Source organism: Macrobrachium nipponense, chromosome 9 (genome assembly GCF_015104395.2).
Source record: "Macrobrachium nipponense isolate FS-2020 chromosome 9, ASM1510439v2, whole genome shotgun sequence".
In the NCBI taxonomy this organism is placed as follows: domain Eukaryota; kingdom Metazoa; phylum Arthropoda; class Malacostraca; order Decapoda; family Palaemonidae; genus Macrobrachium; species Macrobrachium nipponense.
This window is the reverse complement of record NC_061110.1, coordinates 77,503,167-77,518,952: the sequence shown is the minus strand read 5'-3', so window position 1 is coordinate 77,518,952 and position 15,786 is coordinate 77,503,167. Positions and strand designations below refer to the sequence as shown.

General features: G+C 40.6%; 1 protein-coding gene across 1 annotated transcript; it reads right to left on the bottom strand.

Moving 5' to 3' along the window:
- Positions 1-6,823: 6,823 nt before the first annotated feature.
- On the bottom strand, positions 6,824-13,158 carry LOC135218357 (zinc finger protein 79-like). The gene is made up of 3 exons (XM_064254597.1): positions 13,049-13,158; positions 11,234-11,375; positions 6,824-10,788 (listed from the first exon to the last, which is right to left on the bottom strand). Exon 3 carries the CDS (start codon positions 10,394-10,396, stop codon positions 9,785-9,787), a length of 612 nt encoding a protein of 203 aa, XP_064110667.1. The 5' UTR covers positions 10,397-10,788; positions 11,234-11,375; positions 13,049-13,158; the 3' UTR covers positions 6,824-9,784.
- Between the last annotated feature and the right edge of the window lie 2,628 nt (positions 13,159-15,786).

Here is a 15,786-nt window from a genome sequence, read left to right as displayed (position 1 = left end):
TTTTTATTCTTGGTTACGGATCGTCAATCTACCTCTTCACCCAAGTTAAGTACTGGTTCCGCCCTTTTTCAATATTTAGAGTGATTTGCCTTTCGTTTTGCCTTTATTTAGGATTTTATTAGCGTCACTTATAAGTAGCGGGCGGGCGGCAAGTCGTCTTTACAGCTTATCCTTGAATTGTACCGATTTCGAGTGGATTATTCCTCTTTGCTTGTAACATGTGAATTATTTCAGTCATCTTATATTTATTTATTTCTTGGGTAGCAGTTTTTAGTCGATCCTATTTTCATTTATTTTTTGTTATTTTCATTATTTTCATGTTTTTAACGGGGGTCTTCATTCGAGCAAGTTTCTTTATTTCGTGTTTCGCCGTTTATCCACCGTCCCCCCCCCCCCACCCCCCCCCCCCCCCCTGTTATTTTTAAGTTTGGTTTATTTCATTCAAGAATTTTCCCTTTTTTCTTTTCGTCAACTTGCCGTTTCTTATCGTTTTGTCAGTAGGCAAGTAGTTTTTCCCTTTTGCAACCACCGTTATCGAGTGGCCTTCATTGCGGTTTTATATTTTACGTAAGTTTATTTCATTTCCCCCCGTGTTTAAAGCATGATTTTCTTTTAGCTTTAAGTAATTGATTTTATTTTCTCTATGTATATGTTGGATGTTAGGTCGGTTAGCCTACATAGGCTATGCCTGCGTTTTCCTCGTGATCTTTTATTTGTGAGGGTACGCTGCTCACGTGATCGTCACCCCATCAGCCCTCCCTCCCTCCCCCTCACGTGGGGCCCCCCAGTAGTTGGGTGCTCCTCTCGCCTCGGTTGTCGCTGACAGCCGTTCCCATCAGCGGAGGGGGGGATGTTGAAAGGGTCCTCCAGGACCTTAGGGTTTGGTGGGGTCCGCTTCTTCAGCCGACCGCCTCCGGAGTTGATGATTGCTTTGCGTATGCAGCCTCGGCTTCCATGGATTTGTTGCGCTCTGCTTCTTTCAGCTCCCGAAGCTTACATAATCCGCCTACAACATTCCCTCTCCGCATAAGGCGGATTTAGATTCCGGCTTCTCCGGTAGTCGTGAGGGCTATGTTTACAGAAGTTACTCTTCCGTAGGCGGAGATATGATATTTGTTTATTTTAGTTCTCCTTTTTTTTTTTTTTTTTTTTTTTTTTTTTTTTTTTTTTTTTTTTTTTTGCCACGAACTTGTTCGGGTTCATGTGGCCATCCCGGGTTACTCGTGTACCCCCCACCCCGGGTCATACAGCTCCGGGTGGTTTTATTTCTTACACAGCCCCCAGGACGCAAATTTATGAATATATATATATATATATTTTCCTTTCTTTTGCCACGGAACTTGCGAGTTCATGTGGCCGTCCCGGGTTGACTTCGTGTACCCCCCACCCCGCCCGGGTCATACAGCTCCGGGTTGTTTTAATTATTACACAGTCCCCGGGACGTAAAATATATGAATATATAATATATACATATATTTATATTTTTTATATATATATTATTTCAGTCTGATGCTCCGGCATATGACATTATTATCATTATAATCCTAATAAGTTTGTGCAAATTGTTCTTATATATTATTGCACTTACAGGCCACTCAGTGTTTGGCCTTGCCGGTCTACAGGATCCGTGCAACCATGATGTTTGCCGGGAACCATGCCCCGTGCGCAAGTATAGCTTACCCGGTTCCGTAGTCTGGCATCACACAACTGCTTTGCCTGCATACGGACTTGTACAACAGGTTACCTGTTCGGTAAGTTACCGCACTGCTTGTTCTATGCATATTGTGATGGAATTATATTACACTACTTTTGTTAGTGTAAAAAAAAAATAAAAATAAAAAATAAATAAATAAAAAAAAAAATAAATAAATAAAAAAATCAAATAAAATAAAATAAATAAATAATAAAAATTTCTTTAAATTAAATTACATTAATTAATCAACATATGTAAGGATATAATGTTCAAAGATTTTACTCGAAATTGACACATTCCTTGCATTACAGACGGAGCTTCTGTTAAGCATGCTGCACTCTCCACCCTCAAGATCTGGGTTGGAGGTTTTGGACAGAATGTAGGGAAAGCTAAGCCTTATATTCTACCTCAAGATATGGCAGCCTTCCCCATTAAGGGAAAGCTGCCAGATACGTTGAAACCCAAAAGTCGCAGCACCTTTTATCAAATCAATTCAAATTTCAGTTAGGGAACAGCAAGAGGCAGAGTTGCCCGGACTTTTGGTTTGGAAGTAGTCTCACTTGAAGTAGTGAGGATTTGCCCGTTACACTAGATATGGTTACAGGTAACAGTGTTAATGAGGCTAGCCTAGTTGGTCACGGGGTCTTTCCTCGAGTGACTCTGATTCTTCCTCTCCCCTTTACTCCCAATTCCTTCATGGGTTTCACAGGAGGTTTGCCCCCTCCCTCCCAGGTTGCATTCCTTCTCTGTGATTCCTAGATTAAAGAGAAAACCTTCGGTAAATCCTTGCTTAAAAAGCCAATCAGACAACAAAAGCCAAGGCCTGGGCAGGTGCCAGAGGTTCATACACATTAAACGTAGGCTGAGATTTCTAAGTCTGCAAATCCAAGGCCTTAAGGAGAGAACTCTTCCCATTGCCCCTCAAGTCCCATCCCTTCAAACGTCTGAGATCGGATACCTCATAAGGTACCGTAGGGAGGGCTGGAAGGTTCCCCTTTAGTCGGCAAAGACCTGTTCAACACGAATATTTTAAATCAGGTCAGTGGTCTTGCTAACTTAGTCAGTTCAGTCGCAGCAAGGTTTGAAAGGGTGTTTTTAAAAGTTTAGGTGCACAGGACTCCCTGATTGCAGGTCTCAGACAGGAGTCGCAGTGCCGGCACCTCCTAGTAACTTGGTGCAAGGTCAGAGCATGCCTGACAGGTCCACGCTCCCTCCGTTCCACCCTGGTGATCCTTGGAGGGTAGTGAACTTCGCTCCGTTTGTCAGCGGGATGTTGACTGCAGAAGGTTGTGGTACACGTAGACTCGAGGATTTCGAGTTCTTCCCCGAAAGGTTATGGCCACCATTTATAGGTTATGTTAGGCTTGTGGAGGCAGCTTGGTTTAGGGAGGACAAGGTCTCCAAGGGGACTGTTATCCTTTCTAGCAATCAGGCTCATCAAGTATGGATATGGAGCCTAGAAGTGGATCTGCTCAAATACTAAGGTAACAGCATTTAAAAGCCCTTTCACGATGTTTACGTCTGATGACGGGAACTCCTTACCTTTTACATAAAAGGTAGCAGGACTTACCCTTCAGGCAGTGACTCGGGAAGAGCCCCAGCTTAGCAAGACAGATCCCACATCATTGCTACTCCCAGGTAGGGAGAATTTGTGGAAAGTTTGCTGGCTACATTCTCGGTAGGCAAGCTTAAGCCAAACTGTGCAATCAACTTGTTTAGTGAGCGCCTCTGTCAGACGCACTGATCCAAGCCGAATTTGATGCTAGGACACGTCTTGCAAGGTCTCTTAACTCTCTAGTGATGACGGAGACGGCGGCTCTGGAGTACACTCATGAACCGCTGTTTAAGGTCATTGCGGAGTAGTTACTTTTAAGCATGCAATGTGACTCGTTCGGCTTTGCGGCTACTAAGAGAAATGGCAGGAAGCATGTTCTATTTGAGGCTACGATCAGGCACGAACCCAACAAGCTTCTGGCTTCCTCAATCTGGGGTGCAGATCTCTTCCCAGCTTCGGCAGTAAACGAGGTTCAGAACGAGGCATCACGTTTTAATCAAAGCATCAGATTGCGTTGGGGCATTCCTTTCAAAAGGAAATTAGAGTCTTCTTCCTCCAGTTTTAGGGCTAGGAAGGGTCAAAGAAGGTACCAACCTTTCCAAGTTCCGCAACAGCATCCTGTGCTACAAGCTGTTCTAATTCAGCAAGTTCCCCAACCTTCATCTACTAAGGCTCAGCCTCGGCAACAGCATCAATTTGTTTTCCTTTCGCCGTCGGCTAGCCAACAGGTTCCCCAACTGTATTCAGTGTCGCCTGCTTTTAACCCGTTCTATGAGAATCGGGTATTTCAACCTTTTACCAAGGTTGCTAGGGGTTGCAGGGCTAGAGGTCCCTTTCGTCAGCGCGGAGGAACCGGAGCCCAAGGGCGAGCTAGAGATGCATGGTCAGGAAAGGAACCCGACCCTCATCATCTCAATGAAGTTCCTCAAATAGGAGGCAGGCTATATCTCTTTTAACATCGTTGGGGGTTCAGCAGCTGAGCGGAAAGCATAGTATCCATCTATCAGCATCCAACCCACGGGTTGATGGATTACTCCAGGGATCTTCTCCAGAAGGGAGCAGTCTCCGGGACAAAGAACTTGAAATTTCAGAGTCGTCTATTCAGTGTCCCAAAGAAAGGGACCGACCAAAGAAGGGTGATCTTAGACTTGTCCCGTTTAAACTTGTACATTCCTTGCGACAAGTTCTAAATGCTGACCATCTCTCAGGTACAGGCCTTACTTCCCCGTGGGGGTGTCACCACCTCTATAGATCTTACAGACGTCTATTATCATGTCCCGATGGCTCGGCACTTCCATCCATTCCTGGGCTTCAAACAAGGGAAAGAAGCCTATTCCTTCAAGGTGATGCCCTTCGGGCTGAATATAGCCCCAAGGGTTTTCACGAAACTGGCGGAGGTAGTGGTGCAGGAGCTAGGGTCTCAGGTTTTATTGGTGGTGGCGTACCTAAATGACTGGCTAATCTGGGAGATGGCCAAAGGCAAGTCTATGTAAGCCACGGACGAGGTCATATCTATCCTGGAATATATAGGGTTCAAGATCAACAGGACCAAGTCCCGATTGGCCCCAGAATCCAAGTTCCAGTGGCTAGGTATCCATTGGGGCTTGGATTCACACAATCTTTCCATTCCATCAGGGAAGGGGATGCCAAGGTAACAAGCCAATTCTAAAAATGCAAAAAGGCTTCGAGAAGGAATCAGGAGACGATCCTAGGCTCGCTCCAATTTGCCTCAGTCACAGACGTTCTGTTGAAAGCCAAGCTCAAGGACATCAATCGAGTTTGACGTTCAAAGGCCAATGCCAAGTGTCGCGACAAGTTCGGCTGGGTACCTCTGATTCCCAAGGAACGTCTACGTCCATGGGCAATGGCCGAAAACCTAGCCAAGAGTTACAGTTGCAGTTCCCTCCCCCGTCCCTACTGGTGCATACAGTCGCATCACTGTCAGGTTGGGGAGGTTATTCACAGCACGACAAGGTTCAGGGAACTTGGTCACCTCAGTTCCTAAAGCTTCACATCAACATCCTGGAAGCTATGGCAGTGTTTCTGACCTTAATGAAGCTCCGTACTCCGGAGGAGACTCATATCAGATTGGCTCTCGACAGTGCGGTAGTGATACACGGTATAAACATAGGTGGTTCAAAGTCAAGTCATGTGAACCACGTGGTAATAGCAACTTTTTCTCTAGCTGACAAGAACACCTGGCATCTATCGGCTACCCATCTGGCAGGAGTCCACAATGTAGTAGCAGACGCACTGTCCCGGTCAGTCCCCCTGGAGTCAGAATGGTCACTGGACCAGGAATCCACCAGGAATCCTTCAAGAGGGTTTGTAGGAGAGTACCGGGTCTGAAAGTAGATATGTTCGCTACAGGGGCAAACCACAAGCTGCCTTGTTACATAGCCCCAAATATGGACCCTCTAGCATACGCTATGGACGCCCTGAGTATAGGTTGGAACCAGTGGAGGGATGTTTATTTATTCCCTCCAGTGAACCTTCTCCTGAAGGTGCTGCACAAGTTGAAATCCTTCAAAAGTCAGGTGGCTCTCAATAGCCCCTTACTGGCCCAAGAACAATTGGTTTCCCCTTCTCCTGGAACTAGGTCTTCGTCCTCACCCATCATCCTCACCCTCTCCCGGACTTGAGGCTGTCGCAACAAGTTCAAACGGTGACTGTGTTCGATTCCTCAGGTCTTCACAAAACCCTAACTTTATGGAGTTCATGAAGTTTGCAGGTAGGAGGGTAGGGGACATTGATCCACAGAACATTTTGTTCTTGGAGTCAGACAAAAGAGAATCTACACTTCGCCAGTATGGTTCAGCAGTTAAACAATTGCCTACATTTCTCAGGGAATCAAATGTCAAAGTAATGACAATGAACGTGGCTATATCATTCTTCAGGACTTTATTCAAACAAGGCTTGGCAGTTGCCACAATAACAACCACTAAGTCAGCTCTGAAAAAGATTTTTCTTCTCGGGTTTGGTATAACTTTATCTGAGTCTTATTTCACCTCAATCCCAAGGGCTTGTGCACGCCTGCGGCTTATTCACAGGCCGTCGTCAGTGTCATGGTTTCTTAACGATGTTCTCAGGTTAGACTCTAAAACAGACAACTTCAAATGTGATTGCCAAACCCTTTTGCGTAAGGCACTGTTTTTATTAAGTCTGGCTTCAGGTACCAGAACATCGCAGATGTAATCTTTATCTAGTGGCCAAGGGCATATAGAATTCCTTTCCTCGGGTGACGTGTTGCTTTCACCAAATAAATATTTTATGGCTAAGAATGAGAACCCTTTGGTAAGGTGATCCCCATGGAAGGTTGTTCCGATTCCGCAACATCCTTCTTTACGTCCTGTTAAAACTCCTAAGGACTATTTATCTAGAACATCTACCTTTTCCGAAGGCCCCACTCCCCCCCTTTTACATATTTCACGGGAGCGACACGGCTGAGCCCAGAAAAAGGAGCCTCATACTCAAACTCTCAATGAAACAAGGGAAGTCAAAGCGTCAACTAAAATATAAAAAGAAAAACAAACCAGGTTCTCATGAAACAAAAAAGGATAAAGACACGAACTTCATAAAATAGCAAACTATAATTGATCGTAATTTTGCATTCAGAAAGTAAATAATTCAGCGAGTCCTCCTCAGGTAATATCAGTTTGTACAAAGGGTTTTAACTGAACGGGATTAATGAGTCACTACAATCATCTATATAGTTCAGTGGTTCCTAACCAGGGGTCCATAGAGATTCTACTTATTTTTAAATTTATTATACTGGAATTAGGAGACATGCAGCTCAGAACAAAATTCATACTACTGAACACAATCCTTAAAACTGAATGCTTAAATGCTAGAATTGCTATACATTAGCTAACGTTACTTTCCTGACTTAAGCCCTTGGCAAAAAATCCGTTCTTATGTCAGGTTGATGATGTGTTAGAAGACGCACAAGAAGAGTTCATTGAGCTTATCCACGATTCAACAGCCAAGAATGTTATTTCATTTTTATGATACTTCCTATTGCGGCGTTTACCTTAGAAAATAGAGTAAAATCCACGGTAGGATTTAGGCCAAATGCTGGGACCTGTAAAGTCAATCGCCGCTGTAAGGAAAATTGACACTAGGAAGTTTGGAAGGTGTAACAGGAGGAGAAGGTGGAAAGTCAGGCGGAAGAAAGAGAAATGAACACAATGTGTTTAGTTAAGTTTTCCTTTGGGACTGAAGAATAACAAAACATGGCCAAGCTGTTTATATACCATACTTTTTACTTAAGTCTTGAATGTCAAGTGTCAAGTAAAAGTCGGTTTAGGAGCTATTTAAAATTGCTGTTAGCTGTGAGATATCTATTATTTTTGGCTCTTAATGACATTTTCTGGACCACTTTTAAGAAGCCATTCCACAGGAACTTTTGACAAATGAATCTCATGACTCGACCCTCATGAGTTGAGGCCATTTTTGCTTCACCTCTGGTACTACATAATGGCAGGAAAGCAGGAAATGACAATACATGCACAGACATTCAGAGAAATGAAAAAAAGTTTTCTGTGCCAATTCTCGGTGAGAAATGACACATCCATTTGCATGTTGCACTTTTCTTTGACCAACTGCACATCCGGAAACACAACTTGCCATGAAACTTGTCATGTGTAGAGTGATACCAGCCTCCTTTCTATGGCACCTTCATGATCCTTAATATAAAAAAAAGTGTACTCGAAATTCTCGCATGTCCTAAGAGGGGAAATGTTACATACGCAAACTAAAAAGGCCTTAGAGTCAGTGACTTACATTCATAGTACATTCTCACTAAGACAAAAGCATCATTACCTAATTCCTGAGTCTAATAAACATATAAAAAGGTGTACAAAATCAGATCAAATCAATAGAAATATAACTCACAGAATATTAAGAAATATTCCCTGATAATTCAATCCATTTGGTAACATATAAAGGCTACTTGTCAAACAAAGAAAGTAATATATAAAACACATCCCTATTTTGGTGATTTAAGCATCTTAACAGTGTGATGCCTTCTGTTCATCAAGGCATTTCTATTCTCGAAGCCGCTCAGACAGAAGATCTACGACTGACTATTTGGCTTTCTGGAGATTCTATCTTCATAAAAATGGGACTCACTGTCTATTTTATGCATTCTCTACAAAAATTAGGTTGCATGGCAAAACTGAATTACCTCCTTACCACATCTGATAAAGTTACATAAAGGAATTTCCCTGAGTTTTACAAAAGTACACTTCGTTCCATGTCAGCGAAACGGAATTTGAAAAGGAATCTGACAATTTGTTTAGTTACGAAGATAGCGCAGGTTTACCTCCATTCCATGAATGTCCAAGATTGTCTTTGGTACTTTTGGAACACCTACAGAATTACAATCAGCAGCAACATCATAAAATAAACTATATCAGTAAGAAAAAATTTCAGTAACTTAGTTTCAAGTTATAATCATTTCTAGACAAAACTATCAAGCTGTTAAGGACAACATTAGCAAACATTAACAAAGTGGATGATCCCAAATAAAGAAATCTGGACATCTCTGAAGAATGAAATCCTTTTGAAGACTATTGTATTTTATGTTAATATTTTTGAAAACCAAATATGTCTGCTTAAGGAAAAATACTATCTAATTTTCCTACTGTTTATGAGCAAACTACCAGACAAATTGCATAAACATGTAAGTCACTGGAAAGAAAATTACATCACTTTTACAAAACTACTTCACATAAAAGTAAAGAAATACAGCACAATTATTCAGCTTGAGAATGAGACCAAAACCAGGGTTGTGTCAGCAAAAATAAATTCGTAGATGTCAATAAAAAAAATTGTCTGCGATCAGAAACAGTACACTAGAACTCTCCTTCTTCCTCAGTGTTCCCTCAACACATTTATTGATAACACTGACAAATGAATTGGTCTCAACTAAACAATAAGTTCCCTAAAAACATTTAAAATCATCAGAATACCAGCAAGACACTGAAATTGTAAAGTGATTCTGTATCTAAGAACCAGTGGTTATTAACCAATAATCTTATAAATATAACAAAAAAAAATTCTCACAAAGTAAATATAATCATTTTTAACTTGCTGCACTTATCTGAGCTCATAAGTAAAAGTCTCCCTAGATGAAAAAAAAAGAGCATTTTCTTGTCCACACTTTCGTCAAACAAAATTTCACTTACAAATGTTACTCAAGTTCTTTCTTAACGATACTCAAATTACATCAGTTATATAAAAGCAATTAATAAAAATGACTAGGACAGAGATCAAGCAATATACAGATTCTGTCGAGTGTGAATTCTAGTGTCTTTTGAGATTGTTTAAGTGAATGCTTTCTCTCATGCATGAGTTCTCATGTGTTTTGTGAGATTACTTGAAGCAGAAAAACTCCTTTGACATACTAAGCACGTATATGGTTTCTCTCTCGTTTGAGTATTCGTGACGTTTGAGAGTACTAGAACCAGAAAAACTTTTTTGACATACAGAACAAGTATATGGTTTCTCTTCAGTATGAGTTTTCATGTGATTTTTTAATCTCCTGTATGAGTTTTCATGTGAGTTTTTAAATGAGATAATTGAGCAAAATTTCTTTGACATACAAAGCAACTATATGGTTTCTCACCCGTATGAGTTTTCATGTGATGTTTGAGAGTATATGAACCAGAAAACCTTTGTTGACATACAGAGCATGTATATGGTTTCTCTCCCGTATGAGTTCTCATGTGATATGTGAGAGCACTTGAATCAGAAAACCTTTTTTGACATACAGAGCAAGTATATGGTTTCTCTCCCGAATGAGTTTTTGTGTGTCTTTTGAGATTACTTGAAGTAGAAAAACTTTTTTGACATACAGAGCAAGTATATGGTTTCTCTCCCGTATGAGTTCTCTTGTGACTTATGAGAGCACTTGAAATAGAAAAACTTTTTTGACATACAGAGCAAGTATATGGTTTCTCTCCTGTATGAGTTGTCATGTGATATTTGAGAGCACTTGAATCAAAAAAACTTTTTTGACATACAGAGCAAGTATATGGTTTCTCTCCCGTATGAGTTCTCATGTGATATATGAGAACACTTGAATAAGAAAAACTTTTTTGACATACAGAGCAAGTATATGGTTTCTCTCCTGTATGAGTTCTCATGTGGGATTTCAGTCTGTCAATTTTTGAAAATATCCTTTGGCATTCAGTACAAGTGAATCTCTTCCCTGCTGTGTTACAGATCTTTTCCTTTCCACTCTCATCATCACAGTTTGGAGAGCTCTCCTTTTCATACTTGATAGTAGATAGGGAAGAGCAGTTCACATCAAAATCACCATAGTCAAAAAATTCTGGTTCCGCCTTGACTTCTAAGAAGGGGTCTGCAAACGAAGAGTTGTCATCTGCATTTTCAGTTGACCCTCCTCCAGGTCCTCCTTCTCTTCTTTGAGTAGCAGCAATGATGATGATTCTTCAGCTTCCATTTCCAGGATGTTCTATGTGCAATACTCACTCCTAGTTAGGATCCGAAGGAAATTTCCTCCGTTTGCAAGAATCTGAAATAAAACAAACAATCTGAGACCAACAAGTTCTGAACGGCACCGTTCATAACAACTCTTAAAAGTAAGCATCCTCAAGGAAAATAAAAATCACAATGCAATGATCATCTGGACACAATTTGTCTCAAAAGAAATAAAACATCATAAGCAACAAATTAGTCAAGCCAAAGTTGTTGACAATTCAACAACCAGCTCTGACTTGCGCCGTATTTCCTCCTACAATAAACATTAGGAAAGGGTCTCTGTCGTAACTTTGGGACTGCCTGTCTCGTATATCAGATGGAGGTTCATACCCTCGTAGGAACAAATGATTTTGATTTTTCAATTCTGATGCCAAGAGAGCTAAGCCTAAACAGGAAGTTCCTACCCTCAAGAGTTAAACTTGAAACCGTACATGAACGACATTACTCATAAACGTAAAAATAATCTGTTGAATACTCACAGCAGAATAAAATGAACGACGGTCCTCACAAGTTCCCAACAAGACCAAGGAATAGAGTTCCTTTTTGATAATTATGTACAGTAACTTAAATTTCCAAGGACATCTCACTCACCAAGTCTGTATTTGGTGCTTTGCAAATTATCTGCAAGATAGAGAAAGTGATCATTATAAATATGCAGGAAGTGTATTGAGGTTACATTAGTACAGAGGTATATTAATGTTTTCCTCTGACAACCCCCATGATAGTTAGAACCCGCAAATAGTTGGGTCTCCTATAAAAACGCTGAAACAGCTTTTGTTAGTTAAAACTAAAGAAAAACCCACTAAAAATTTTTATACCTGGTTTTTTAAATAAGTACTAGTTTCATCACGAAAAGTGCATTTTATGATTTAAAAAAAAACGGAAATTTTTGGATATTTCTCATAGAAAATACAGCTCCAGAGAGAAATCTAGGAATGCTTGAGTCCGCGAATCCAGAGAAATTGAATATGGTGGGTCCACTAATATATAACTTTTTAAAGGATTCATGGAAAAGATGCATATTTGTTAAGTTTTTATTTTGTAATTATACACAGCTACCAGCCACCTGACATCGCTCAGTTATACCGATGTCGGACCGAATCTAATTCTCGATTTGTGTCCAATTTTTTTTTTTTTCTAGTACTGATACATTCAGAATACAGTGAACTTCCAGAATAGGCTTCTATTGATAAATTACTATACCATATACATAGTATAGAGCATACTGTAGGTTAGGCTAGTGTATTCTTAAGTATATGATATACCATAGTATACACTAGGCTGACTCTTGTTAATGTTATTCAAGTTTTCTTAGAACTAAATGATCGTAAGCCAATACCCATGCAACTGAGAGAATTAGCAGAAATTAATCATTACTATACAGTATATATATAAAGTTAAAACTGTATAGTGTAGGCTAGGCTACCCTATATGTAAAGATGGTACTGATTACCCTAGTGTAGGCTAGGCTATATTCGAGATAAGATTTTTCCAAAAAACGATGGGATTTTGGAATCTAACCCCATCGTAAGTAGGAGAATACCTGTAATTTGTGAATATTTCTCTGTGTAAAATATCGCAAATAAGCACTTTCTGCTAATAATGGGTGCATAATGTCCATAGAAAATCCACGAATGGACAAGTCATTGAATAAATGAGGTCGACTGAAAGCACAAGGACAGCCAAAAGCGAAGCGACACTATAGGACCTCCCACCTGGTTGTTAGGTAGTTAACTACCACACCACCTGTTAGTAGCCTAACGTCCAGTTTCCAGATTTGCCGAACTGTACGTAGTGCCTCTACAAAGACCAAAAGGTTGGTTTGTATGTTGTGTAGGAACTAGCTAGTAGCCTAATTCTTTCCGTGGTCCCAGTACCTATAACCGATTCCCGCCAATCATCGACCGGGAACAGGTTCCTCATGCATAAAAACACATTCCTAAACTTTCCAGTCGAACCAGATCCTGACCTGACCATTACCTTCCCTACCTAACCCAACTCGGGGCCTCCCCTGCCTCCCTTCCCATCGCCCCCCCAAAGGGGGATGGGGTATGCTGATTCGATGGCCCACATACCATACTGGGGCGAGTTCATTGACCCCATCCCCCCATATGACCACAGGACTCCTTCCTTATGGCCAACAGGAACCCCCACCTCAATGACCAATGGCCCCCCTTACGACCACAGGAACAAACCCGCCCCCACCAACCCATACGATAAGAAACCCCTTCACGCCCAACGGGGCGAAGAAGAATCCCTCCCACGCCCACACTCGTATATAATACAACCATTACCTCCGAATACGCCCACAAGTCAGACCACGGGTCCGTTTCGGGTGCAATTCCGACAAAATATTATAATAGGAATAGGAACGACATACAGCATCGTATTAGTAGTAGTAGTAAGTGGGATGTGCCTTTAAAACGGCTTCCTTCCTTGTATTATTCCTCCTTTGTTTGTGTTTGTTTGAGTTTCTTCTCTCTTAAATACCATATTTCTTTTAGAAAATCTTTCCTATTCTCCACTTCCTCCCTCAGAAGATCTACCAATAAGAGTGTATTTGCTACTAATTCCTCTATTTTCTTGATATGGTTGCTGCATAAAACTATATCTAATCTCATTGTATGCTGGGCAGTAGGAAATGTTCTAAATTTTCATTTTGTTCCTCACGGCATAAATATTCTGTATCTTCTCCTTTTATCCTATTTCCATCATTTAATCCTAGTATACCTAGTCTGGCCCTACTGATCAGCATTGTTTTTCCAGTGCTGTCATACCAGATTTCTTCTCTTATGTTTTCTATATATTTTCTGTAGATTCTTAACATTGACTTTTCATTCATTTCTTTCTACCATGCTTTTCTGTCCCAATTGTTTATTATTTCTCTTAACTGTTTGTCTTTAACCGTTTCAATTTTACTTAAATTTGTGTTTAGTTCTTTCATGTATTCTTTTACTTGCATTATCCAGTTTTATATAAATATATATATAGATATATATATATATATATATATATATATATACTGATTCATGGTGTAGGATGTTTACATGTATTGCATATGAAAGTTACTTGTATTCCCGCGAAAATGGTTTAAGGCGGGATATTCAACAACACCCAGAAGAGGGTCCTTCGACGGGCTGCACGTAGCCGCACTAATGATGGGAATGAGGAACTTCTGAGTGCAATGGCAAACCTTTTCTTGCAGCAGTTACAGAGCAGTGGTGCCAACTCAGGTACGAGAGCAATTATGCCCGACAAAAATTCGTACGAAAGGTCACAAGGAGCATTTAGGAAGTGGCGTAGGTCTATGACAGATTGGTTCCAAATTGGCAGGGTTTCTACCGAAGATGCTTTACTAAGCATTCGTTTTGAACTGCGATGATCAATTACAAAGGGCACTGGACGCCTGTTACACGTCCGATGAATGGAAAGCCCTTTCTCTACATCAGGCATTAGATGCCTTCCAAGAAATAACTCAAAAGTATGTGAACCGTGCAATTCGTGGGATAAATATTTTAGTGCTCAACAAGGGCCTATGGAACCCGCGAAGACATATGTACATTGGTGTCAGGAATTGTGCTTTCCGCTGCCCTCGGTGCCAAAATGACACGAGTGACTATATGCTGACTCACAGGTTAGCCAGTGGTTTGAATAACTGTGGATTGAAACAAGCAATACTCCAAGACTACGAAAAATATAAGTGTCGCCAAAATACTACAGAATTGTGAAGTATATGAGGTAGCTGAAAGGGATAGTGGGGCCAGCAAAATTAACCAGACTCATTACTGCCAAGGTGGGGAAAGAATTGCTGCCTTTTAATAAATAATGAAACAGAACATAGTGATGTTGCGGCAGTAAAATCGAACCTTTGTCGACAAAAAGATAGTAAGCTACTCATGTCAGGTAAAAGATGTGATAATTGTGGGCGCATTCATGAGAAAAATAAATCTAGCTGCTATGCAAGTGAATTGTGTTGCCACAACTGTGATGTAAAGGGCCATTTAGCCAGATATTGCAAAAAAAACGTGCGAATAACAAGGCAGCATGCATTGAAGTTGATCATGATGACGACACCATGTCGGTGACGGCATGCACGTGACGTTAGTGCAGCACTGTGGGGTCCAGCAGGTGACAGCATTGGCGATTTGGCGGGAAAGTCACCGCATGTGCGCGTAAAAGTTGAACATAAAATGAGACGTGATGTATGTATGAAGCATTCATCGATGCTATTGTCGATACTGGGGCTGAAGTTTGTATTATGGGAGAAAAGGTTTTGCATCAATTAGGACTGCACGTTAAACATTTTTGTCGTTCGAACGCCATGGTTAATCATGCCGCCGAAAAACCCATGAAAGTACTGGGTAGTGTAAGTTGTACAATAACATTGGGTAGAAATAATGCTCTAAACATAGAGGTGTTAGTAGTGTGCGGTGTCTCTAGGCTATACCTATTTATAGATGTATGTAAGTGTTTAGGATTTGTGGATGCAAACTTTCCCCATCATGTTAAGGTAGACGGAATTTCAGTATATAATATTGTTAGGGAACGGCCCAATAGTGTGGGCCAATGATGTCACCAGTGATGGGAGCAACCAAGACCACCGAGATAGAAGGCCTTACTTGAAACACAAGTTATAAGATTAATATAAAATGCTGAACCAAAACAATTTCTTTAGTTACAATACAGTGTTTACCAAAGAATAAACAGCAGTGCATAGGTTTACATCACAAAAAACCATGGTTCTTTCTACTTTATGTGAATGAAATAATTCTCTCTTACATACAGTCATTATTTGGTATTTCAATTATCTAACTTTCTCTGGCTACAATAGTTATTTTCTTGAACAACAATTATTCAATGAAACGTTAGTAGAAACCCCCATGTTTTTCTGTACTGTAACCTTCATTACTTATTGAGCAGCTTATCTATTATTTACCCTTTGACATTTAAACGTTTAAATTCATGATTGTCGACCAAATGTAAAATTTTGACATTTGCATCCTGAATAAAAACGATATACTCATTGATTATG

What these genes read in the sequence shown, in the direction of transcription:
- LOC135218357 (XM_064254597.1), bottom strand. Translation starts at nt 10,396, where the DNA reads ATGAGAACTCATACAGGAGAGAAACCATATACTTGCTCTGTATGTCAA.